The 25343-nt window shown below is 40.9% G+C and overlaps 2 protein-coding genes across 2 annotated transcripts in view; one reads left to right on the forward strand and one right to left on the reverse strand.

The window, feature by feature from the left end:
* Nucleotides 1–25343, reverse strand: part of LOC134156151 (5-beta-cholestane-3-alpha,7-alpha-diol 12-alpha-hydroxylase) — a 540007-nt gene that overhangs the window by 399727 nt on the left and 114937 nt on the right. The window lies entirely within an intron of this gene.
* The window catches only part of OBSCN (obscurin, cytoskeletal calmodulin and titin-interacting RhoGEF), a 181290-nt gene that overhangs the window by 47428 nt on the left and 108519 nt on the right, over nucleotides 1–25343 (forward strand). The window contains exons 22-40 of the mRNA XM_062603989.1: nucleotides 4269–4535; nucleotides 4877–4989; nucleotides 5645–5798; nucleotides 7094–7255; nucleotides 7759–7863; nucleotides 8539–8805; nucleotides 9426–9695; nucleotides 10488–10754; nucleotides 11754–12020; nucleotides 13481–13747; nucleotides 14695–14964; nucleotides 15745–16011; nucleotides 16222–16488; nucleotides 18081–18353; nucleotides 19227–19493; nucleotides 21948–22214; nucleotides 23239–23505; nucleotides 24097–24360; nucleotides 24954–25220. Of these exons, the coding sequence (XP_062459973.1) occupies nucleotides 4269–4535; nucleotides 4877–4989; nucleotides 5645–5798; nucleotides 7094–7255; nucleotides 7759–7863; nucleotides 8539–8805; nucleotides 9426–9695; nucleotides 10488–10754; nucleotides 11754–12020; nucleotides 13481–13747; nucleotides 14695–14964; nucleotides 15745–16011; nucleotides 16222–16488; nucleotides 18081–18353; nucleotides 19227–19493; nucleotides 21948–22214; nucleotides 23239–23505; nucleotides 24097–24360; nucleotides 24954–25220 (4548 nt within the window). The remainder of the gene's footprint in view (nucleotides 1–4268; nucleotides 4536–4876; nucleotides 4990–5644; nucleotides 5799–7093; nucleotides 7256–7758; nucleotides 7864–8538; nucleotides 8806–9425; nucleotides 9696–10487; nucleotides 10755–11753; nucleotides 12021–13480; nucleotides 13748–14694; nucleotides 14965–15744; nucleotides 16012–16221; nucleotides 16489–18080; nucleotides 18354–19226; nucleotides 19494–21947; nucleotides 22215–23238; nucleotides 23506–24096; nucleotides 24361–24953; nucleotides 25221–25343) is intronic.

The following is a 25343-nucleotide window of genomic DNA, read 5'->3' on the forward strand; positions in this document are numbered from 1 at the left end:
CTGATTCTTCTCTTTCCTCTGAAATTTCTCACATTGTTCTTTCCTTTGTCTTTAAGCAAACCATTCCCTCTTCAGCCACCCATTGCCCTAATTCTGCTAAACCACCTCTTTCAGAATATCTCTTTATATTCAGTTAGAGGTAGAAAAACTGCCAGAACAAATCTTCTGCTTGAGGGTGCTGCCCTTTCAAGTAAGCTAATGGTGTCTCAGCTGTAGCCCTCTACTTCTGTCCTTTTCCAGGATCCTTTTGTCATGATTGTTACAGGATAGATGAAGATAGGATTGAAGCCCTTGAGGACTATCTAATTTTGTGTGTAAAGCCCCTGCCACCAATTGGTACTGTGTAGGTCATACATAATAGGTAAGGAGGACTTGATAACAGATTTCAGGTAAATGAGATGTTATAAAGTGGAAGGGAACAATCTGTTCTCCATGTGGAAATAATGATGGGAAATAATGGACTTCAATCACAAGAAAGATCCAGGTTATACAATAAAAGAGGTTTTAGTAGCTGGATGATTTAATAGGTTGTCTGGAGAGGTCTTGGAGCTTTCATCATGGGTTTAAGAAAATGTTACTGAAATATCTGTCGCAATGATGTAAAGAGCTGAGTGTGCCCTAGAATGGGACAGAAGAGCGATATGAATTTTCTAGGTCTTTCCAGCCTGATAAACTTGTGGTCTTCTGGTGGAATCAAAGAAATGAGAAATTAATAACAGGCTGCCTCATACAGAGCAGGGTTTGTCAAATCACATTCATGCATTGCTAAGACAGTTTAATCTTCAAAATCTTCCTGGCTGACAGTTGTCAAAAACCCACTGGTTTAGCATCCATACAGGGATCCATAACACACAGGGCAGTTATCACTTGTGTTGGTGGTTACTCATCTTTATATCCAAACTGAATGGCTCTATCAAAAACCAAACAATAGCAGTGGCTAGTAGTTTGTAGATTAGTCTTGGATTCATGAAGCCTTAATCTAGCTCATTACTTTCAGCTCCTTTTGTAGCTAACAGAAAGAAGAAACCTCTGGAGAGTGTTTAAAGATAATGAATTGAATTATCTTCTGAGTGTCTAAGATTCAAGGAATGTTGCATGACTACGGTCCTGATTTACAGCTAGATTCAGATTTACTGAGTCAGTTAAATCAGGTGAAGAGGGTTAGCAGAAGATAGAAATATAGCCTTTCTACAGTCACAATATGCTGGAAGAATACAGTGCAGTTTGCTGCTCCATCCTCTTTCAAACATTGCACCTCAAGGCATTTTGTTCAGACTCTGGGTGATACTAATTTTCCTTCCAGCAAGACGTTTCAGCAGTTAGTTGTAGATCCAGTTACACCTGGTTTTAATCACTGACTGTTGCTACAGCTAAGTGATAGAAACAAAAATGATGGAACTGTTTATATAGGAAGTAATTGGGTAGTCCTGATAACCGCCAACAGTATTTTGTGTAAAGTGAGTTACGCAAGCATAAATGTGTATCTGTCTCTGGTTTATAAACTTCCTATTCTGATGGAGAGAGAGGATTTTGCTGTGTGCTTCCTAGGTAGCCAGCTGCATTCTCATCACTTGTGTTTAGTGTCACTGGAAAAAGTAGCTCCTCTGTTGATGAACTGAGATGGTTTCACACAGTGATGGAAACTCATGAATCATGATAAAAAACAGGAATCAGCTTGCTATAGCAGGGATTTTTTTTTTTTTGCATATGATTATCCAAGCCTTATTTAAGAGATGAAGCAGGAAAGGGGCCATATACAAGAACCTCACTAGACTTACTGGATTCTGCATCCAAGTCCTCCAACTGAGGTGGCACCGAGCTCTCACTCTGCTTTACAGCAAAAGCAAGACTTTAGAAGTCTAAAACTATGCTCCACTTTTTGGCATAAAAGCAAATAACCTCTTTTCAGTAGAATGTGTAAGAGCTTACATTGAGGTCAGCAGAAGTTCTTTAAATGCTCACAGTCTGGGGAATTAAGCTACTATTATTTGATGCTCAGCTTTAGTCTAAGAAGCCTGATTTCAGAGGAGCTTTTTTAAAAAAGAAAACCACCAAGCTGGACTCATACTGTTTGGTTTGGGATTGATTTTGGAGCAAGGTAAATAATGAATAGCTATGTGAAAATCTGTTGATCTGCTCCAGTATGAAAGCTGCTTCATCAAAAGATAAGCATCTGTAACGATCTTAAGATACCAGGAGGTCCTAAAAACAACTGAGCTTCTCAAACCAGCAACATATCTGATTGAGTATCTATTTTCAGTTGTTACCAAGAGGAGATGTTTGTGGATGACTTAAGTCAAGTCAGTCATGGGTAAAGTGATCCTTCCTCTGATTCACCTCTAAGTGTTCAGCAGGGAACAGCATAATTAGGTCAATTAATTATAGTAGAAATTATACTGGGAACATGAGTATGAAATTTCAAATTTCTTGACATATTATCTATTAAAAGAAATCCTGTGAAAGCTTTAACCATCTACCGTTGCTGCTTTATGACAAGACTTTTGGAAAAAGTAGTTTGTTTTTTTTTTTCCAATGCTATGTACAGAACCAGGTGAGGATATATCCAGGAGGCCACCTTCTGAGTTAGAAATTGCTATGCTATTTAGTTAATGCCTTTGCAAGTCCCTTTCACAATTTCTTTGGAATAATTTCAGTTTGATCTTTGGTCCATTCACTGTTTGAGTGGTTGGAGGGTTTACTAACATAAGGGAAAGGTTAGATGGTAACACGCTGTGTTCAGTTTAGAGAATAAGGTCCCCTGTGGGGGATAGGTACTGGCCACAAAATCAGATCAGAAATCAGGGGCTGATGCAGCTTCTGACCATAAAAGCCAGGAGAGCTGGTGTATAAGTTTGCAAAGCAAAGAATAAGCTGCTGCAAGTGTCTGTACGTCCATCATTTGTCTGGTTAAGACATGTTCGTGGTGCAAATTTGAGCTTAAGTGCTTGTGACCTCGGAGAAAACCATGAGAAGGGAATCAGTGTGGTTTTCTTGAGAGACGAATTACACAGGATCCTGCAAAGGATGTGTGCGTTCCCCTAAAGGTGCTATGACGTATAGCAGGCAACAGGGGGGACACAAAAAATGTAAGGAGATGGCATTGCATGGAGTCTGCTGCCACCCTCCTGGAGATAACCGTAGTGTGCTTCTTTCTATCCAGTTTGCTGATAAGGCCATAGTGTATTCACATCACCTCTGTGGGACCTTTGGAGAAATAGCTTGTGTCCTCTTGTCACCATGTAGTGTAAGGACAGGTGCCAATTGGAGATATTTGAGCCTCAGAGAGGTTGTGGTGTCATCAGCTCAGGAGCTGGGTCTAGACCACCACCACAGAACAGAGCCCACAGCCCATCCTGCTGATGTTTGCATTCAGATCCTGGCTGAGTGGGGATTATCTCTGTTAAACATGCACTAGGAAGGTCAAAATAAGAGACTCTAATTATTGTGAATTTATGTGTCTGTAGAGGTCTTTTGTTTGTTTGGGTTTTTTATATTTGTCAACAATTTCTTTTAAGGGTGAGAAAAGTCTGAACGATAAATGCATTTTACTAAATGATGGAATATTAATGTCTTGTAGTAGCAACAGATAATCTTCACTCAAAACAGATGCTGTCATGGGTCAGCACACATCACACCATGTCATGGGTTATTTTTTGTTTGTTTTTTTTCCTTTTGCCAAAAGCTTTTTCTTCTTCCTACAATTTCCCTCTCTGCCCTTTTTTGTCCTAGTTGAAGAACTGCACAATATTGTTTATTCCTTCATGCTCTATTAGTGATCATCTTTCTCTTGAATCATACCTAAAGTATTTTCAGCAACATCTCTCTTGTACAGCGCAGGGATGTATAAATAATAAGTGTTATCTTATTCTGGAGTGTTTCTGCCTAATGGTTATTGGTGACCACCTCACCCAGCTCATGAGTGTTTCTAGTCCTCTTTGTGTGTGTGTGCAAATTCAGAGCTTATTTCTGGTCTGGCCAGTGAGTGTGGTGGACCTTGGTAGAAAAAGGGACAGTTTGTCCTTTTTCTGCAATATTTGCTTGACTTGTTTGTCTCAGCTGAAAACACCCATTTTAAGAATAGCAGCCATGTGAGCAGTATAGCCACAGACAAGTTTTATTTCCTGCAATGGTGGTTGTTTAATTAGCAGATACCAATTAATTGGCAGGTACCTGCACGAGAAACAGGGAAAGAACCTGTTTTGGAAGTCCTCAGAGTATTTCACAGCTATCTGTGTGAGATCTCCAACCTGCCTGTGTTTGTTTTCCAGTGAGGCAGATCAAGCTGGTGAAAGGTCTTCAGCACTTGGAAGTCTCTGAGAAAGGGACTGTCACCTTTGAAGTCGAGGTGTCACATGAGGATGTGGAAGGGACCTGGCAGAAGGATGGCGTTCGGCTGAACCCTGCATCAAATATCAATATTGGTGTTCTGGGGAAGAAACATTCACTGACTCTTTCTTCGGTGACTCTTGAAGATGCAGGACTCATCTCCTTCAAAGCAGAAGGCATTTTTTCATCAGGGAGGCTCACTGTGACAGGTACACAAACCTGAAAATCTCAGCCCCTGGTTGGTGTGGGGCATGGCTGTCTTCTGTCTCAGAGAGTGAGCTTCTAGGAGGGCAACAAGCTTTCCTTATAACTGCAAGGGATGTTAAGCAGTAGACTATCATCAGTAATGTATCCTTCTAATGTCAACAGGATTATTGTAACATCATTGTCCATGGAACAACTCATGATAATGCGATCAAAACAATGTGATTTTGTTCTCACAAACATTATTAAGCATGGAACCTAGGCTGTAACTATATCCATCATTGCTTGTGCCAAATGGTCCAGGAGGCCTAATTCCCCACTAACTGGACTTCCTCTTCTTTTGCAGAATTGCCTGTGAGAATCAGCAAGCCTTTGGTAGACATCAGTGTAACTCAGAAGGACAAAGTCACATTTGAGTGTGAGCTGTCCAAGCCCAGCGGGGTTGTCAAGTGGTTCAAGGTACAGCACTTAATGTAGAGTGGTATTTTAATTTCTAACTTCTCTGGAAGGCCTTTGATTTCACTTCCAGGGGGTGTGATCCTCCACCTTTGCTATAAAGCTCTTAGCACTACTCTTTTGTCCTTACATTCATTTACTTGCCCAGTCCATCACTGTTATTTATTTACTGCATGTATTTACTGGCTTAAAAGTTAATGTTTTCTGTTCTTGGAGTCTTGAGTTTCATGCCTAGCAGTTCTCACTCAGGATTTATAGCCTCTCTGGGAACTGTTGTTTAAGGTGAAATCTCAATTGCCTTTACACCTGATAGTCATTTTGGGGATCATCTTAGGCATTTCATGTACCTTCCTTTGGGCTCAGCTGATACTTCCCTTAAATGGGGATAACAGTATTTCTTCAAGGTAATGTCTGCATTTCTTCAAGGTAATGTCTGAAGGGCCTTATTGCTGACCCTTTACAGTGCCTTAAACCTTCAAACAGGCGTCTAAGGTCAACCAAAAGTTGTGCATGTTCTTCAGCCATTTGTACGTTTTGCAAGCACAATTCCGCTAAGTCCAATGAAACAGGTGAATTAAGTACAGATCTGAATGTTTGTTTTGTTCACTGCAGACACAGTACAGCTGACAGTGATATGGTTTGGCTTTTTCCCTTCTAGGATGGGAAGGAGCTCCGGCAAAGTAAAAAAGTGGGGATTATTTCCCAGGGAACTAAGAGAAGCCTTATTATTCACAAGTGTGAATATGAAGATCAGGGAACCTATATATGTGAAGTAGCTGAAGAGAAGACATCAGCTACCCTAAAGGTTCATGGTATGTTTCACTGAAGTAGGGCATTACATCTACTGGCGTGTTTTTGACTACACAGCAAGAAATGCTTTGTGGACAGTTCATGTATCTCACAATTACTCATTTTGCTCAACTTGATCTTCTTAGTGAGAAAGTGCTGGCAGAGCTGTCCAGTGCTCTTAGAGGAGCATTTTGGAAGAGGTGCTAACTTAGTTTTTCCATTTTTCATAAGTGATTTCTGTTCTCTGGAGTTTGAGTGGCATTTCTAGATTGTCAAGTTAGTAAACACCGAATAACTTGACACAGAGCAGGTATATAATGGCTGGTGCTGACATGATTTGGTTTAGGTTCTGCTATTGTCACAGGGGGACTTTGCCTGAATAAGGACTGGACAAGCCTTGGGTATGATTTCAGGAATTGCTCTGATTTTTATGTTGTAAATCTTAAGGAAAGGATTGTGATTTCTAACTCTTCATCTCCTCTTTATGCTCAAGACAGTTTTTTCCTTTGTGTGTTGCACTGTGCAACTGGTCAAGCATCAGCATACTTTGTCAGCAGCCTCTGAAGCAACCAGACAGAAACCAGTGCTAACAACCAGATACTGGACAGGTCTGCTGTGCCCTGCAGTTGGTTTTTTTAAGCAGGACATCTGAAGACAGACCAGTTTTTATTGCTTACTAGATACTGTCCTCGTGTGGCCACTTAGGTTCAGTAACATCTTCATGAACATCTGTCCTTTTCACTGCTCTGTTGGACTCCCCCTCTTCTCCCTGATGTGTTTGGGATGGGTTGCTGTTTGAAAGCTGGCTGGTTTTCATTGGAACTCTGCTCCTGAGGCTAAACTGAGGTGTATCAAGGGGTTGCTTTTCAAATGGAAAAGGCTGCAACAGCATGGAAATATGAGTCAGTTCTTGCATAAATTAGTTCAAAGCTGCAGATTTAAAGAGGTTTATACTGAGTTTGGGGGCTCTGGGTAAAAGGTAGCTCCTTGTTAAACACGTGGCAGAGACTGTAGACTTCTGTTTAGTTTTCATTGGTATATTTTCTCATTTAATGTGTAAGTTAAAGCCTGTATGAAGTTCTGGCATCCATAAAACACTTTTGCAATGAGCTCCCTATAGCTTGTAATTTTACCTGTAGGTTCAAGCAAAATAAATGTACTTACTGTGCTGAAGAAGGAAACTACTCAGGGAGGGAGATTGATCTAGAATAAAACACAATCCCTGTGTTTTTTTTTCCATGCAAGTATGCAGAATGTAAACATACCACACTCAGTTATGGAGAAACCCAAATAAATATTTGTCTCTGTAATTTCACAGCCCGAGATATCAGGATTCTTAAACCACTGGAAGATGTGGAAGTGAATGAATTTGAGAGTGCATCTTTTGTCTGCGAGATTTCACATGATGAGGTCCAAACCCAGTGGTACAAAAATGACAACAAGCTGAAGGCTGCTGACAATATTAAAATGCGTCAAGATGGTAAGATGAAAAAGGGGGATCTCATTCTTGAATGGGGAGGGGTTGGAGTAGGTGCTGGTATGGGAGACTAGGCAGAGAGGTCTGACCTCCAGAACTGAGTTAAAAAGGTTCAGCAGTGAGTTCCACTTTTGTTCCGTGGCTGCAGCTGGGCTGGGCTAGTGAAATGGTGGTAACTTTAATAAGGCAAGTTTGGTGTTATCTACCATCCCATGCTGCCAGCAGTGAGGTAGGAATTTCTATCATCTGGCAGTGGGTGGGATCCTTCTGTTTCAAGTACTGTCCCAATGGTGGTGAGGTTCACATTCTACCAGTCCTTGGAGGGGTTGACATTGGGTTATCCTTTGATGAAGGGATGTAGACATAGGGGAATGGTAGGACTTGTTGCCATGAGAGCAGGTGGTGATGCTGAAACCAGATGGGTGGTGCTCAACCTGGCAAAATATCTTGGAGAGCGAAGCTGTTTGCTTGGGTGAAACTATGTCTGGTTATGCATCTCTTCTCAGGAAAGACCTATTCACTGACTTACACGTGCGTCCAAGTTAAAGATGCAGCAGAAATCAAATTTGTAGCAGAAAAGGCAGAATCTCGTGCTCAGCTTACAGTAAAAGGTAATTGTATCTTTCATGCTAGTACTGCTTATGCTCTTATATGTCACAAACCAAACAACTTCCCTCACTTTTAAAGTGAAGAAGGTTAACCAACACTTAGAGCTTTCAGAGAAAGCAAAAACTCCTGCCTATCTTACTGCATGTTAAATATCAGCCTGGGAATTTACTTCTGCTAAAAAACACAGTTTATTTTATCAGGAAGTTGTTTTTGTACCCAAAGTGTTAAAAGTCATGTTTGAACTTCAAGGGACAAAAAGCTGTATCTTGACTTTCTCCTGCATTTCCTTTTTCTGGTGTATGTTTAAAAAGAGCACAGCATTTTTTGCTATTATTTTTGGTTTTGGTGTTAAACAGTGTGGTAGAGACAGAGAGAAGGAAGATGTTTGAATTAAAACATTGAGGAGCTCAGAAAATCCAAGATCAGTCCTTGCCATAACACTGCTGTGTAGCGTTGAGTAAATTACCTATTATCTCTACAGTTCAGTCACTCAAGTGGTAAAACATGGCTAAAAATTTTCCTTGTGTACTTGCTGTGTGTTAGTTGAGTGCTTAGCACAGTGAGAATTCTTGTTGTCCCAGATAACTGAGTACAAAAGAAATACAGCTAATGAAGCTTTTGATTGGCACCTTTCATGGAAACTGTACCTCTTATTCCATCATTTTTACTCCTTTCAGAGCTGCCTGTAAAAATTGTGAAGCCTTTGCGAGATAAGATTGTTCTTGAGAAGCATCGGGGATTCCTGGAGTGCCAGGTGTCTCGCGCCAATGCCAAAGTTCGATGGTATAAAAAGGACGTTGAAATTCACCCTAGTGACAAATATGAAATCGTGAGTGATGATGTCTATCGGAAACTCATCATCAACAATGCAGATTATGAAGATGAGGACGTATACACTTGTGATGCCTTTGATGACAAAAGCAGTGCTAATTTCTTTGTTGAAGGTAGCAAACTTTTTTTTTCTCAATAGGATGCACTGGAAGGAGGATTGGCCAATTCAAAAAATACTTGTCATTTACTTTGAAAAAACAATAACACTTTGAAAGTATTTTGATTCAATGTTGATTTATTCTGAAATCCATTGGTAATGAATTCTTTCAGAATTATAAATCAGGAACGACCAGGAAAATTGATATCTATATAGTTTCATAAGAAATGTGGTGAAATTTCTGTTCCAGAGAAGTTTATGAAATGTATTGAAGAAAGTTTGTTGTAGAAAAGTTGCAGTAGCTCACCAATATCTTTTCTACTATCAACATCTGCATTCCAATGAATCTTGTTGTCTATTTTATAGTGCCAAGTGTTTGATAAAGGACAGGAAGGTGGCATTAGAAATAGGACTGGAAATCAGTAGATGGAGATTCTCTTGAGGCAGTGTCACAGTCTCAATGTCTGACCTATGACCAGCAATATATATTTGATTTTATATTAAAAAGGCTGTTTTAAGGCCTATCAATCTAATAAGTGCAGTATTCAAATGCAGAAAAGGTGGCATGAGTGTGTGGGCTGATAATGGCAGAGTTCCTTTGTGACTCATAAATCCCTTCTTTCTCATTCTATCCAGAGCAAGCCATTAATATTGTAAGGGAGCTGTGTGATGAAGATGTGACTGAGCCTGAAGAAGCCAATTTTGAATGTGAGATATCCATTCCATCTGTGAAGCCCCCCAAATGGTATTTACATGGAAAAGTCTTACAGGCAGGCAGAAACATCATCATGTATCAAGGAGGTACCATCCACAAGCTGACAATACTGAAAACAAGTACCGATATGACAGGCGTCATTCAGTTCTCCATTGGCAAATCAAAATCCACAGCAAACCTGCTTGTCAGAGGTAATGTCATATGCCCTGGCTTGATTTAGATCATGAAAGATGCTCCTTCCTATAGTCCCTGCAAAATAATTTTTCATACCTACTGTCTAATGTGGAGGGTCTGCTGGGTGGTGTTTTCCAGGCTGTGTGCCTGGAAGATCTGCTTATTTCCTAATTACAAATTGTTGGGGGCAATGTTGGATGCACTCAATGAAGCAATGTTTTAGGAAGGGATCTCATTAAATGATTTTGGTGTGTCTGGTATTCAAATCTATTGAGCTAGAATTAATTTTTGGTTTATTTTTTTCTTTTTGACTTTACCAAAGAGGACAAAGTATATGAAATTTGCCAGGGGAGTTTATTTCTGAACTAGACAAGTTTGATAGCTCATTTACTTAATCCACTTTGTCATTGACTTGATCTGGGACAAAGCTTTAGGGCTTTTTATCTTCCACTGTCACCACAGTAAAAATCTCCAATCATGTCCTGAAGTCCTTGTTTTGTTTTTAATTTGCCCTTACCTGAATAAAAGCTTCAATAAGAGAACAATTCAGTAAGCACTGAACAGAACTGGACCATGCATTTGGTAGTTAATATACAGCATTGTCTTATAGAACCCAGCATTTCTTATGGATCATCATGCCATTTTAACTTCACAGCACATCAGCTCCGTAAGAGAAACTTGTAGTACAATCTGAATGGTTCACAAAGCAGTTGTGAATGACATACATGAAATTCATAGGCATGTCTAGAAACAGATTAGAAACTTTTCTTCAGATTGATCCTTTCTTCTTTCCCACCCCTGCTTTGCAGATTACCACGTCCAGATCACCAGGAAGATGGAGGACAAGACAGCTCTGGAGCGCCATTCAGTCATCCTGTCTTGCGACTTCAGGCCTTCTCCAAAGGTTGTGAAATGGTTCAAGGGCCATGAGCTCATCGAGCCCTCTGAGAAGTACAAAATCAAGCGGGAAGAGTATTCAGCAGAGCTCAAGATTTTGAAGGTGAAGCCTGAAGATGCTGGTGTCTACAAGTGCAGGGCTGGAAGCGCAGAGACTGAAGCCACGCTCACTGTTGAAGGTAGGAGTGGATTGCAGCAGTGGGAGCTTGCCCGTTGCATGTCTGTATAGTTCAGTATTTCACTCTGGGTTTCTCTTCTTGAGTAGAGGTAGATTCCCACAGTTACCTTCTGCTAATTTTATATATATGCAACAGTATCACAAGAGAACTGATTGTATTATGCACTGTGCTGATATTCCAGCGCTTCTTATGAAGTAGGAAATGCAGGCAGAAGCACACCATCTGGGTAAGGCAGAAATTCATGCATCTTTGTCAAGGCACATTATTTTTCATTTTGTCCAAGGAACTAGTATTCTGGTACTTCCACTTAAAAATGTCCCTTATGTCAAACTGTTACAGGCTTTTGATTCTGGTGCTCTTGGTTGTGGTTTTAATTTCCTGACGCTGTCGGCTTTTATAGCTGCTATGTGCTTGTCATTCATAACGATATTCTACCTCATCTGGGTATGGAACTATTTTTAGCCAATTCTTCACCCCTGGTAAAACTGGAAGAAAAGATGTTCACAGTGTCACTTTCAGCAAGACTTGGAGGTGAGCCACAGAATCATTTCTGGAAGTCCAGTGAGCAACTTTTGGTAACAATTTGGTGTTGCAGAGGTTCATCCAAATGACAAAATTATTTAATACTCTTAAACCCTCCTCTGAGTTAGCAAGTCCTTGAGGAACAGCATTTCAGGAGCAGAATAGCTGCAAAGAGAAACCTCTGGCCAAAGGCTGAGAAAGGAAAGAATTTAATTCATGTTGCTCCCTAACCCTCAATGAGCTGCTTAATCTCTTACTCTTTGTAGCCAAAACCATTGTCTTCATCGCATCCTCTGTGTCACAGTTTCCCTGGAAGTGAGTCGGGGACGATATAGTTATAATGTGTTTGTGTGCGTACAGTGGCTAGCACAGGGATGAGTGAATAACCTAATAAACTCTAAACACTATGAAATCTGTTTCTGGTAACAATACTGATTTATAGTAACAGTGGTGATGGTGCACCTTGTTTTTCTACAGCCCGCAATGTGCAAATATGCAAACACCTGCAGGACGTGGAAATTGAAGAAGATAGCTCTGCTGTCTTCTCCTGTGAGCTTTCCCATGATGAGGAGGATGTGGAATGGTTCCTCAATGACACCCTCCTCTACACCAACAATTTCAATGACATCAGGAACATTGGCAATTGCTACATGCTGACAATGAAGCACGTCAAGCCTGAGGATGCTGGCACAGTGACAATGAAGTCAGACAAAGTGACAGAGAGTGTGCGTCTGAAGGTGATAGGTAGGTTGTGATTACACTCCTCCTGAGTGTGAATAAGAGATGTAAAGGAGATATTATTTACCATATCCATGCAGCAAACCTGCTTATAAGCTTCACCTCTCTGGGGCCAAGCAGTAGGTGTATAGGGGCTTTCTTCCAGTGTAAGTTTCTACTATAGCTGATGATTTTTCTAAGGAAGATTGTTTTGGTATTCTGCCAACAATTTCCATAAATGTTTATAATCCTTTTACTTGTCAGGTTAGCCTCAAGAGCAATTTCCTTTGCTTGTTTGTCTCTTCAATAGTGTATGATCTATAAACTGTTGTTCTAAAGGTTTTTGACTGCAGGAACCTGAGCTTCAGTTTACCTCTAAGGGTAGGGCACACCTTTAAGTAATCAATTCTGGAGCTGGACTCCAGCAGCAAGAACAAGGCAGTTTGCTGCTGTCCTTCATATGTCTTGAAGTTCTGTCACATAACTGAGTAGCTGTGGCTTCACATATTCTTCTGCACTCTCAGCAAGTTTGCAGATAACACCAAGTTGAGTATTGTGGTTGACACACCTGAAGGTGCTTGGAGAATCATCTGTCTCATTTCCATTGCATTTTTCCTCCTGATCATGCCTAATTTGTTCTTCCCATTTAACAATCATTTAACTCTTTTACTCTATCCACTCAGAGAGTCTGAAGGATTTCCTCTTCTTTTTTTTTCATATCTGGTCAAAAATTCCTTTTATCAATATCTTCCATGTCAAATGTATTTTAGACAATGGGAATCAATAAGTCAAAGAGGCAAGAAGAAAAATGTTCATGAGAGCAAGGAGTGCAGCATAGCTTTTTACTGCTGTTCCTACTGCATAAGTCCTTCATTGTGAAAAAGACAGTGCCAGCTCTCTGGCTTTAAAAGACCTACATCCCAATTACTTTCCTTCACACGTATTTCTTCTAACCACCTGACTCCTTTCCATGTGCAGACTACTGCAAGGAGAAGGGGTGTTCCCAGAGAACATCTGCTCTTTCATGATACAGACAAAGACTTCCTTAAATGTAGTCTATCTTGTTGAGTAGCTATTTCATAAAAGCCACCCTTCTGGCCTTTGCAAGGCCATGCATGCCATCTCCAATCGCCATGCCCTGTGACGGGATCTCATGTCCCTGACAGATGCCCAGCACAGTGAAAAAAAGAGTTATTGCAATCTCACATGTGCACAGCCAAAAGAGAGACCATGATTACAGCACTGAATATCACAACCCATGATATGCAATATGGGCTGCCTCTCTCCTTTCTTGCATCCTCCCATTAATAAATACTGATTTCCCTAAAACTTGTGCCAGTCATGAGGTGTGAGACTGTTCTAGGTTCTGCATTGGTACCAGAAGCATTACCAAAGGTTTACTTAAGCTCTTTTTAAATATTTAGTATCAACTGAAAAGGTCTTGATTTAAATATCCTGGTTATTCTGTTTTGCCCATTAACCTTCAGAGAAGCCTGCTGTCTTCATGAAGTCATTGGACGATGTTTTTGGTGAGGAGCGAGGTATGATTAAACTGGAATGTGAAGTCTCTAAAGAGAAGGTTAAACCTGTTTGGAAAAAGGATGGTGTGAAGCTCACGTCTGATAACAAGTATGAGCAGATGCAGTCTGGGAAGACCCTGAGCCTCCTTATCCATGACCTTGAAAAGACAGATGCAGGTTTATACACCTGTGATATTGGCACTGATGTTGCCAAGTCAAAGGTCAGCGTTCAGGGTAAGTATTGTAGATGATGCCCAGTCAAGGGATGCTGCAAATATGAGTGGCCTTGGACACTTGGTCTCACACTATTTCTCCATTAGCTTCATGTAACATAGTGGTGTCTGAATAATCCCTGTTACTCTCTGTTGGAAGTATATATGGTGATTCAGACAATCACTTCTCAAGAATGTACTGAGTTTTTCCTTCCTGAACATTCCTAAGGTGCAGAAATCCTCCCAGAAGAGTGAAAAATTTCTAAACCAAACAAACAAAATAAACAAGCAAACAAACAAAATTTCAAACAAACAAACATTAAACCAATAAATAAAGAAATCCCAAAACCAAACAAACCCCGAGTGGCTTGTGTTTCACATTTTAAGCTATTATCTGAAAAAAGTGGCTTAAAGCCCCTGTTGTGGGAACACAAATTACAACACCACTGTCTGTTGAAGAACCCAGAAGTTCAGCTTGTCCTCTAATCCTTGTGGCTTCTTGAAGGACAGAGAATTGTTCATGGGTTTCAAATTTATAATGATAACGAGATAAATTTTGAATTTGTCAGAATTGAACACAAAGGGGGTATGGTGGTGACAAGCTAACAAACATCCCATTTCTTCTATCAGCATGGAGAAAAACTTCACACAACATCCCAAAGGTTTCCTCTGACAGCTTTTCTCCCTTCTAGCTCATTGGATCTTGAGTTTCTCCACTGAGCTCTTCTTCATGCAGGCCTTCCAGAGCAAAGCCAAGAGATTCACATGTCCCCTTTCCTATAGCTTTGTGGTGACTGAGTGGACAACGTCTGAGAAATCCTTCCCATGTCAAATACATCTGTAAGGAATGCAATGATGCCCTGCCAATCTAGTAGATAAACCAGTGTGATGAATTAAAATGTTGATACTACTATTCATGTCAATCATAGAAGTCTTTTCTCCTTGTATTAACCTACATTTTTTTTCCAGAACTGAACATTGGCGTCACCAAACGGCTGAAGAACACTGAAATCCAGGAGGGAGAAGATTGCGCTTTTGAATGTGTTTTGTCCCATGAAAGCATTGATGACTTCAACTGGACACTGAATGGGAAAAAAGTGGAAAGTGGAGGGCGATTTAAAGCCTCTAACATGGGTCGAAAATACACACTAAATATCAAAAGTGTGACGCTTGATGATGCTGGAGAAGTCATTTTTACTGCCCGTGGTCTAACCTCCAAGGCTTCTCTGGTTGTGAAAGGTAATGAGATCAGAAAGATTCTGGGGTTTGATTTCTTGGGTGTCTTTTCATAAGGTGTCAGTAAACCTTAAAGGAAAACTTTTGTTATGATTAAAGTGAATAGCAGCCTTTCCTGTGAGCCTTGAAGCACTGAGATTTATTTTTCCTTAAAAAACAAATGCAAGGCTGAAACCTTTTATAGATATTTGAGAATGGCAGAATACACTGGGTAGTATAATTGTACAGACAATTACCACCCAGACTCTGCGCATCAGATACAATCACCCAAGGCTCCTCAGGTAGTTAGTGGAGAGAAGAAATAGGTAGTTTTCAAACATAGTTCATCATCCACAGTTAAACCTATTTAGGACAAAATAAATTGTTCCTTGAACTCTGTTACCTGCACTTAGCAGATCACTTCTGGCTGTATAGCAGTCCTGGGTTGAGTGCCTCTGCTCTCTGTAGTGTAGATATCTGTATTCAGTGAGATGCATGCCTCTAGTAAATTCAGTGATGATGAAATGTCATCCTCTGAAATGAATGACATCAGGACAAGTCTTCAGTTCCTGTAATCATCAAGATATGCATTGAGACCTCTTAACTGCAATTAATATCTTGTAAAGAGCAAGAATGTTTTTCCCCTCCCTTTCCTAACACAAAATGGATGACTCATTTGGGATGTGAAAACTTGCTGGATATTTGAATTGCAAAAACCTCAGCCATATAGTGAGTATGATTTTTAGTCAAAAGTGCCTTTTTTTGTTTGTTTATTTGTTTGTTTTCCCCCTTTCTTCCCTTCAGAAAAACCCACTGAGGTTACAAAGCAGCTGGAGGATAAAACAGCAGCAGCAGGGCAGGACATCAGCCTGAGTTGTGAATTGTCAAAACCTGATGTGAACATCAGGTGGTACAAGGATGGAAAAGCAATCCGAAAAAGTCAGAAATATGACTTGCACCAAGAGGGTACACGGGCCATTCTGATCATCCATGACTCCACAGTCAAGGACAGTGGGGAGTACACTTGTGAGACAGAGGTCTCTAAAACGAAAGCAAGGATCACAGTGCAAGGTCAGTTGAAGCTTGCATAGGACTGGTACAAAAGCTGGAGTAAATATCTAAAACCTGTGGAAAATGATCCTGTTTAGGGAAATAGAAGAACAAGTTTTAGTTTTCTAAAACATCATAGATTAAAAAACTTTAAAAAAAAACACAAACCTCTGAAAAAACACCTTGTAGTTACTGAAGAATCTTATGTGCACTCTCTCTCTCTTCTTCCAGAAAAACCCAATTATTTTGTCAAAGAGCTTTCAGATCTGAAAGCTGATGAAAGTGGAACTGCAGTCTTTATGTGTCAGAGTGAGAAAGCTGCATCCTCTGTGGTCTGGCGGAAAGGCATGGCTGAACTCAGGGCTGGCAGGAAATACGAGGTCACACAGAACGGACAAGTCCTGCAGCTGACCATAAAAAACTTGGAGAAAAGTGACAGTGACACTTACACCTGCGACATTGGTGATGCCCAGTCCAGGGCCAAGCTAGTCGTGCAAGGTATGCATGAGAGGAATGTGTTTGTACATCCCGTTCCTCCAGCAGAAAACATCGTATGTGTAGACAGATCTATTTCTCAGCATATGGGTAACAAATCCACTGATTTCTGGCTCTGTCTCATTCATGATGTGTGTACACTGCACAGAACATGAGGACAAAAACATAGGAACATGCAGACAAGTCAGTTTGAAGCAATTACACAAGAAGTACTTTTGGTATGATTTGAAGCCCAAAATACTGATGTGAGGAGAGGCTGGTGTTCCTGTATGAAGATGTGATAGATATAAGTCAGAGTGCCTGCTATTAGATGAAGGAAAAATTATTCTGCCTCTAGGTTTTTCTCCACGTCCCTTGATGCATCTTTCTGTTAGTAGTTTTTAAGATGGGATGGGTAAATGAGTGGTCCAGGGATCTGCACCTTAGAGATGAAGGGTACAACACAATCTCCAGCTGAAAAGTACACCCCAACAGCTTTTAATTGAAGCTATGGGTGGCAAATGAGCTGTGGTGGCTGCTGTTAACAGCAGGGCAATGTTTAAGGGAAGGGAGTGAGGTTTGGTTGATACTGTTCCTCACAGTTCCCTCACTGGAGCCCCAACTGGGAGAAACCGTAGACCTGAAATTGATGAAACAGTGAAGAGAATAGTAGGAACAAGTCAAGAATAGTCACATGGAGATGCAGTGTTGGTGTGCACTTATTCATTGTTATAGTTGGTTATTAAAAACTGGGGGGTAAAGGCAGGCTCTTCCACCTCTGGTCATCTGATAGAACAGCCTTGTGAAACAAAAAGTGTGCTTAATCCCCATCATGGCCTCAGGATCTGATTTACCTGAATTCTCTGGAAGGTTTCTAATACCAGTTTTTCTGAGTGAAAAAAATGTTTGTATGAAGCAAAACTCAAGATAAAAGTAAAAAAAAACTCTGTACCAGTTCTGTAAGTAAGAGCAACATCAGATTTATCTTTGTATACAGTGATAGCTTTGTTTTATTTATTTATTAATGATGAAGTTATTTATTTATTAATAATTAAGTGTACATCTATATCTATACAGGCAGGTTTTGGGGGCTGTTGTTTTGCTTCTTTTTACTAAAGCTGCAATCAGATGCTCTCTCCACTTCCCACTGTATTTATTTTTGGACTAAGCTCAAAGAAGGTGCAGCTGGGTGCTCCTATCTCATAGAAAGCAAGTTATGTTTGCTCTAGAAAAACAGAGGGGCTGTCATGGAAGGGATGCTTGGTGATGTTTAGAGCCCAGTAATGCTGTCATTTCAGCATCCTTTCCGTCTTTACAGGTAGTTTCATTAGGGGAAACTCTGTAACACTAGATTTGTATTGTGTTGGCTAGTTGTTCTGCTATGTGTTCTGGTGCTTTGAAGTTGTCTTCATCCTGTTTTGGTGTGTGTCCTGTATAAATTGCCTCCTGTGAATGGTTTTTGTGTTCAATAACATAGGAATTGTGTTTCAGTCTTCTGTATCATGAACGTATTTCTTTCTTGAAATACTTGCATGGGAAATCTTGGAGTTTTCCATGTCGATTTTCATGCTAGAAACTGAAGAATCCAGTAATTGATATATCTATGTTCCTTTCAGGCCAGAAAGTGCTAATAACAGAAGACCTGGAAGATGTCACTGTGTTAGCAGGAGAATCTGCCATGTTCAAATGCAGAATCTCTCCTGTAGACTATAGCAAAGTGCAGTGGTTTTTGGATAAAACCCCTCTCCATACCAATGAACTTAATGACATCCAGTCTCAGCCTGGTGGATATCACTTGCTAACATTGAAAAAACTCTCACTGAAGGACTCGGGGGTCATTACATTTGAAGCTGGTGATAAGAAAACTTCTGCCAGTTTGGTTGTTAAAGGTAATTCCATCATAAAAACCGCAAGAGAGGAAAGAATGGGTAGAAATAGGCACGGGTTAAGGTGGGTAGGTGAAAAAAAGAACAAAAAGTCTACAGATTTAGTCATATGTATACTGTATATGTTCAAGAATAGCATTACTTATATAATGAAGCTACAGCTAGTACCAAAATCAGGGTTTGGTCTCCTTATTTATTGGACTTTTGTGAATTTAAAAGCGTTGAGCCAGGGGGGATAAGATCTACCTTGGTCAATTTGGCTATCGGTATCTAGCTTAGGCTTACTTCTATAAGCTGTGTAGAAGACAAGCACTTCCAGAGAACTGTTAATCTTCTCTGTCTTAGACTATTTTGGAAGTGAATATCTGGTCTCTGAAGGCACCTGTCCTCTTATACCCTACATGACCAGTCTGAACTATCTGCCTTATTTTTAGAGAGTAGTGTTGAGATGAGACCTGCTTTAAATGACTGGCATTGAGAAACCTGTATTTCAACACTTCATGCAGAATTAACTTTTCCGTGTTCAGTTAGAGTGTTCAAACTAATCAGCTCCCAGTGAAAAGGGCTTAGGAACATCATGGCTTCATCTTGCTCCTATTTAGTGAAATGTGAGAGAGGTTTTATTTATGTTCTTCAACAGGAATATTGTCTTGTTGGTTTGTCTCAGATGGCATTGGGCATTTACTAAGCAACACTTTATGGCATGACTTGTGCCTTCTTGAGGACTTTATAGTCATGAACATCAAATCATTTGCTGTTAATCTTGATCTGTAGTTTTGATACAAGTAATCTTGAATGTAAATCTCGCAGATTACTTCTGATCTGAAAATTCACACCTCTTCTGAAACATCTCAGATGGCTTTTATGTGATTCTAGAGAAGCCCTGCATCTTCACAAAGGAGCTGGTTGATACTGAAGTCACTGAGGGAGAGGATGTGATCCTTCACTGTGAAACCTCCAAATCAGACAGCCCTGTAAAGTGGTGCAAAGATGGGAAGAGCCTTAGGAATTCTTCCAAGTATAACATCAGTCGTTTGGGATTTGAAGCCAAGCTTGTCATTCACAGGGCAGAAGAAAGAGACAGTGGCAGATATGAGTGTGAGGCTGGAGCAGCTAAAAGTAGTGCTGTTATTACTGTCAAGGGTAAGAGCAGTTGAAGTGATGGCTTGGGTCCTAACTCATCATCTAACACCAAGGTCAGAGTAAAAAAATTAAATTATAAAAATGTGAAGCTACACTGAAAAAAACCCTCATGACTTTGCATCACAGTGCAGGAGAAGTTATCTGGAACAGCACCCAGATAGGTGACAGAATATGAAATAGGAAAATTCTTGATCTTACCTGGTTTTAACTATGTGAAATTTAAGTGTCTAAGCTCTCTAAAGAATCATAGAATGAATCATTGAATTATGAGTGGTTTGAGTTGGAAGGGACCGGACCTTAGAGATGATCTAGCTCCAAACCCCTGCAATGGGCAGGGACACCTTCCACTAGACCAGGTTGCTCCAAGCACAGTTCAGTAGGAGATCTACCCAGCATCAGAGATAGTCCAGAGGAAGGATGAATCGTCTTCTGAAGCTGTCTCCACTAATGGCTTTCTAAAAGGATGGAGCTCACACACCCACACTTGTCTGGGTAATTGATTTAGCCAGCCAAATTTATCAAGAGTAATGCACCCAAAGAATGTCATCATGCAGGAGGTGCTATCTAAAGGGTTGTTGTCTGAAACAAAGCAAGAGTTCCCTGAACAAGTTGGATGAGCATGTTAGGTAAGCGTTGGGTCTGAGCTGTGTCAGAACAGGGCTCACCTACTATGCATCTTACAATCATTCCTGCTTGTCTTGAGTCACTGCCTAGCCTTCAGGTTGAGGAGAAGCTTGGGTTTCTGTGAGTAAATCACTTGTTCATATGGGCAGGTTGAAGCAGGTACAGGGAGGTTATTAATGTCACAGGCTGTGTTTAGCCTGGCCAGTAGGTATCCTGCATGCAGCTGGTATAATGTACTTGGGAAAGGGCAGATCCAAAGCTGCACTTTGATTAAAGTATTCAGTGTGAACAAAAAGCATTTGGGTTGTTGGAATAGCTAACCAGAACTTCAGAACATGAAGAAGGAAGGCAAGCTGCTCACACTGTTTATCCAGAGCACAAGCAAGCCAACCTAAAGCTGAGATCTGCTGTGCAAGGGAAGGGAAGACCTTGATGATGTAATGGTAATGGTTAACGGTCCCAATTTGCCACATCTTTCTGTAGCACTAGGATGTTTTCTAAATACACGTTACACACAATAGAAAGATCTGTGTTGACTTCAGTAGGAGCTGGATCTCACCCATGGCCAAGAACAGTTTCCTGTTGGAAAAAAAACACATTCGTAATGTTACATAGCAGTCCATTTTTTCCTTTCTCTGTGAAGGGTGTGAATGTATGTAGGATTTAAACACATGGATTCAAATCACCAGCAGATGTCAAGTCATAAATGACACTGAGTAGCTTCCTGTATATACTAGGGTGACATCGGAACAGCAAGGTGCAAAAATAGCACAAAAAAATAAAGTCAGTAGCCATGTGACATTGAGTGTCCCTAACTAGAGGTAATAGAGAATAGGCTGCAGTGTTCCAATAGTCACAGGACACAACATAATGAATCAGTAGCTGACTTGCATATTTGTAAGCAGGAGCCCGGAAGAAACTGGGGGTGTTTCATGATCTGAGGGAAAAAAATTTCAATTGAGTTTTTTCCCCAATAAGTGCCTTTCCTACACTAGCTCACCTTAAAGCCTGAATGCAGGCTGTGACAGAGCCTGCATAGGAATCTTAACAGGGACACTTTCATGTGCAGCTGTGCTTTCCTCTCCATGTTTGCTCTGTGCTGGTTTTAAGTTTGTATTCATGTTGAATAAAACTATGTTGTGTGTTTTTTTTACAATGATAATACTGCTGGTCATGACAGAGAGTGCTTTGCTCATTCCCATGTCCTCTGTGTTACAGAATCATAGAATGGTTTGGGTTGGAAAGGACCTTAAGATCATCTCATTCCAACCCCCTACTATGGGCAGGGACACCTCACAGTAGACAATATTGCTCAAAGCTCTGTCCAACCTGGCCTTGAACACTGCCAGGGATAGAGCATTCACCACTTCCCTGGGCAATCCATTCCAGTGCCTCACCCACCCTCACAGTAAAGAACTTCCTCCTTATATCTAGTGTTAGTTATGCTCAGAGAAGTTTTACATTTTTTGTGCCAGTGGTCTAGTTCTGACCACGCACCTGCAACTCTGCAATGCACTGCTTGTGTAATATGTGCATAGTGCATATCCAGTGCAGTGCAGCACCTGCCACTAATGTTTATAATGACAACAGTAGTAGTAGCAAAGTCTTTGATAGTGCAGATAGTGGTTAAAAGGAAAACAAGCGTATGGTCTCAAATTCTGTTTTGCTGCTGTAGAGTGCTGGCAGGCAGATGTCAGAATCTGCTTACTCTTTGTTAGTGATTTTCCGTTCCTGTGGTTTTCTAGCTTAATAACAAAGTCTGAAATAAAAACAGAAAAAGTATTTCTGATCTTGTGTGTTTCCTTAAACATTTGCAATATTCTTTTTCAGAAACACCAGTTCTTTTCAAGCAAGAGCTCCAAAATGAAGAAGCTAAAGAAGGAAAACAAGTCAAGCTGACCTGTGAGCTCAGCAAACCTGATACCCCAGTGAAATGGATGAAAGGAGACACCATTATCTATGCCAGTGAGAAGTATGAATTTAAGCAGCATGGTACTGTGGCGGAGCTCATTATTCGAGATGTCAAATCGATAGATTCTGGAGAATATACCTGCAGCACTGGGAAACAGAAGACCACTGCTCAGGTGAAAGTAAATGGTAGGCAGATTTACATACATTTCCACACATTTTTAACATATTGGTTAATAGGTCTTCTATTTTAAAAAGTCACATAGCAACTCTCTGTGTTATTTTGTGGCAATGTCATCTACAAAGTCATATGTAGCATTCACAGGTAACACTGCATACTTGTAAATACTTCTATATATATATAACGCATGTAATCTCACGTTACATGCCTGGGATTTTAAATATGTAATTTCCCACAAAGCAAAAAGTAAGTAATGCAGAGGGTTCATTTTCTATATTACATTGCATAATTCCTGACCTATCAGCTATTTTGCATGGCTGTGATTAAGACTGGAGTCAGACATGGAGACCAGGAGCATTGGAGCATAAGAAGATGAAAACAGAAGTCCAGTCACTGCAAATTGCAGGTGGTGAACTGATGAATGTTTAGGCCCCTTAATTACCCAAAACATACTCTTGAAAGGCTCTCAGATGCCATCTGCACTCCCCAATGACCTTAAACAAATACAGTTCCTATAATAGTATAGCAAAAGTAGTATGTGCTAGAGCAGAAAGCAGGAGAGATATAGGGCATGAATGTTGTCTTGGAGCCCTGTAGCTGTATCATCATCATCAAATGGTTTGGGTTAGAAGCGACCTTAAAGCTCATCCAATTCCACCCCCCCTACCATGAGCAGAGACATCTACCACTAGACCAGGTTGCTCAAAGCCCCGTCTGACCTGGCCTTTGTTAGGTGAGGATGCCGAGAAGACTATGAAGGGGTCCTTATTAAAGATGAGAGAAACCTCCAAAATATTCCCAAGAATCTACAGTGAGGTGATAACATCTGAGGGAGAGATTTCCTCCTGCTCCCAAGCAGAATAACTTTGATGCCACATACATGAAGTGCACTTTGATGCCAAGGGAGGGTCTAGGGCTGCTCAGCTCATGTGGAAAAAGGCTGGTTTTAAGAAGTAACAGCTGTAATGGGCCATTTGCTATACAGCAGGTCAAGAGGGCATGTTCTAATCTTTGGTTCTTTTGGTTTTCTAGCTGTGCCTGTCCTTTTCAAACAAGCCTTGGAAAACACAGAAATGGAAGCAGGGAAATCTGTCTCCTTACGCTGTGAACTCACAAAAGCTGATGCCACTGTGGTGTGGAAGAAGGGAGAAGCCACACTCCAGGCAAGTGCCAAATATGAAATGAAGCAGAAGGGGACAGTGGCAGAGCTGGTGATTCATAATGCAGAACCAGAAGATGCGGGAAGATACACCTGTGACACGGGAGACCAGCAGACGACAGCCCAAGTCACAGTCCATGGTAGGAATAAGACACCTGCTTGTGACCATTTCTTATTGTTTTTGCTATGGTCCTGCTAGCTCCTGCATATTTATACTGAACATTCAGAGAAAAGGGATCAGTACAAACAAAAGGCAGCTCTGGCTTGGTCTTTTGTGTTTTCTAGGCTGATAACTTCATGCTAAAACATAGCAAACAAATATATATGATAAAATATCTTTCTTTCCTTCTGAAATAACTGTTTTGCTTTCTGCTCTGGATAGAGGTGTTTGGGTGAGCTCTAAGCCAGGAGGTAAAAGAAGGGCTTCAGTTACATGTTCTGTTAAAGAATATGCAATTCATTTCTGTGCTTTCCTCTGTGACCAGCAGGATTTGGGCAGCAGAAGGGGTAATTACTTTGATATTCTAATTATTGGAAAATCATTGTTTTGTTTTTATTCCCCCCCCAAACTCATGGTGTGCTATTGTAAGCGCAAGTAGAGTCCTGGATATGCAGGTAGGTCAGAGCTTATTAGCTGTGCCAAGAGAATTTGTTTCTACTTTACGTCCCATATAAGGTCACCAGTTGGTAATGATGCTCCTAAAGTAAAATGAGAATGCTTCATTCCTCAGCTGTCTCTGTGCTTGTTAAAGAAGAGCTGAAGAACGTAGAAGCTGTGGAAGGTGGGACAGCCACCCTGCAATGCCAGCTGAGCAGAGAGACCCCTGTGGAGTGGAGGAAGGGGCACACCCTTCTCCGGCCAAGTAACAAGTACAAGATGAGGCAGGAGGGCACGGTGGCTGAGCTGCTGATCCACAATCTGGACCTAAGGGATGCTGGAGACTATACATGTGTAGTGGGGAACCAAAAAACCACAGCAGCTTTGTCAGTGAATGGTAAAAAGTCAGAAATAACCTGTGAAACTCTGGAAAGTTTCTGTCCGTCTCTTCTCTCCTCCTCTCTGTACATTCCCTCACATTCTCCTCCTCACTGTATGTTCCCTCACAGCATCATGTCATTCATGCCCTGCTTCTACTTTTTTCATCTTTCTACTTTTTCATGTTGCCATGTCACTTCTTTCCCCAATTCCCATCCACACTCAGCTTTCATTATGCCTGCTATTGAACGTGTGCGTGTTTCATTGTCTTACCTTTCCTCAAGTGAAGGGTGCTAACATGCACGTATGTGTTCCTGAACTAGTATGGAAACATAAGATTCCTTGGGAATTTTTGTTAGGGAGGGTTCATCACCTTTAATGATGAGAATAAGTTTGTCATTTGTATGCATGATCCCAGTCAAGATCATGCATGCTTTGATTCCTACAGAACAATTTACTAGATAATTTTTTTACCATCTACAAGAAAAGAAAGGCAGGATGTGATTAAGGATAAGGGCTTAGGTAGTTGTACTGTAAATCATGATTCAGCCTCTGACCAGAGATCTCAGCAGGACCTTGGGTTGCAACCCCTTTTCATTCTGCATCTCTCAGCCCTGCCAGTTCGTTTCAAGAAAGAGCTGAAGAATGAGGAAGCCACTGAGAGCGGGACGGCCACACTGCAGTGCGAGCTGAGCCAGGCAGCGGGCTCGGTAGAGTGGAGGAAAGATGGGAAGGTGCTGATGCCAGATAGCAAATACAAAATGAGACGGGAAGGGCGTTTTGTTGAGCTGGTTATCCAAGACCTAGACTTGACAGATGCTGGGAGCTATACCTGCGTGTGTGGAGACCAGAAGACAACAGCTGCTTTGAGAGTAAATGGTAACCATTCTACCCATGTTTCTCATTAAGCCTCAAACTTAGCATATTTGGCAGTATTTGTTGGTCATTCAAAACTCGGTTAGCGTGATTTCTTAGAGGTTTCATGCTCTCGGCTGTGTGGTG

The sequence above is a fragment of the Pezoporus occidentalis genome, unplaced genomic scaffold (assembly GCF_034315485.1).
Source record: "Pezoporus occidentalis ecotype Australia unplaced genomic scaffold, CSIRO_AGI_Poc_V1 ctg82, whole genome shotgun sequence".
Classification (NCBI taxonomy): domain Eukaryota; kingdom Metazoa; phylum Chordata; class Aves; order Psittaciformes; family Psittacidae; genus Pezoporus; species Pezoporus occidentalis.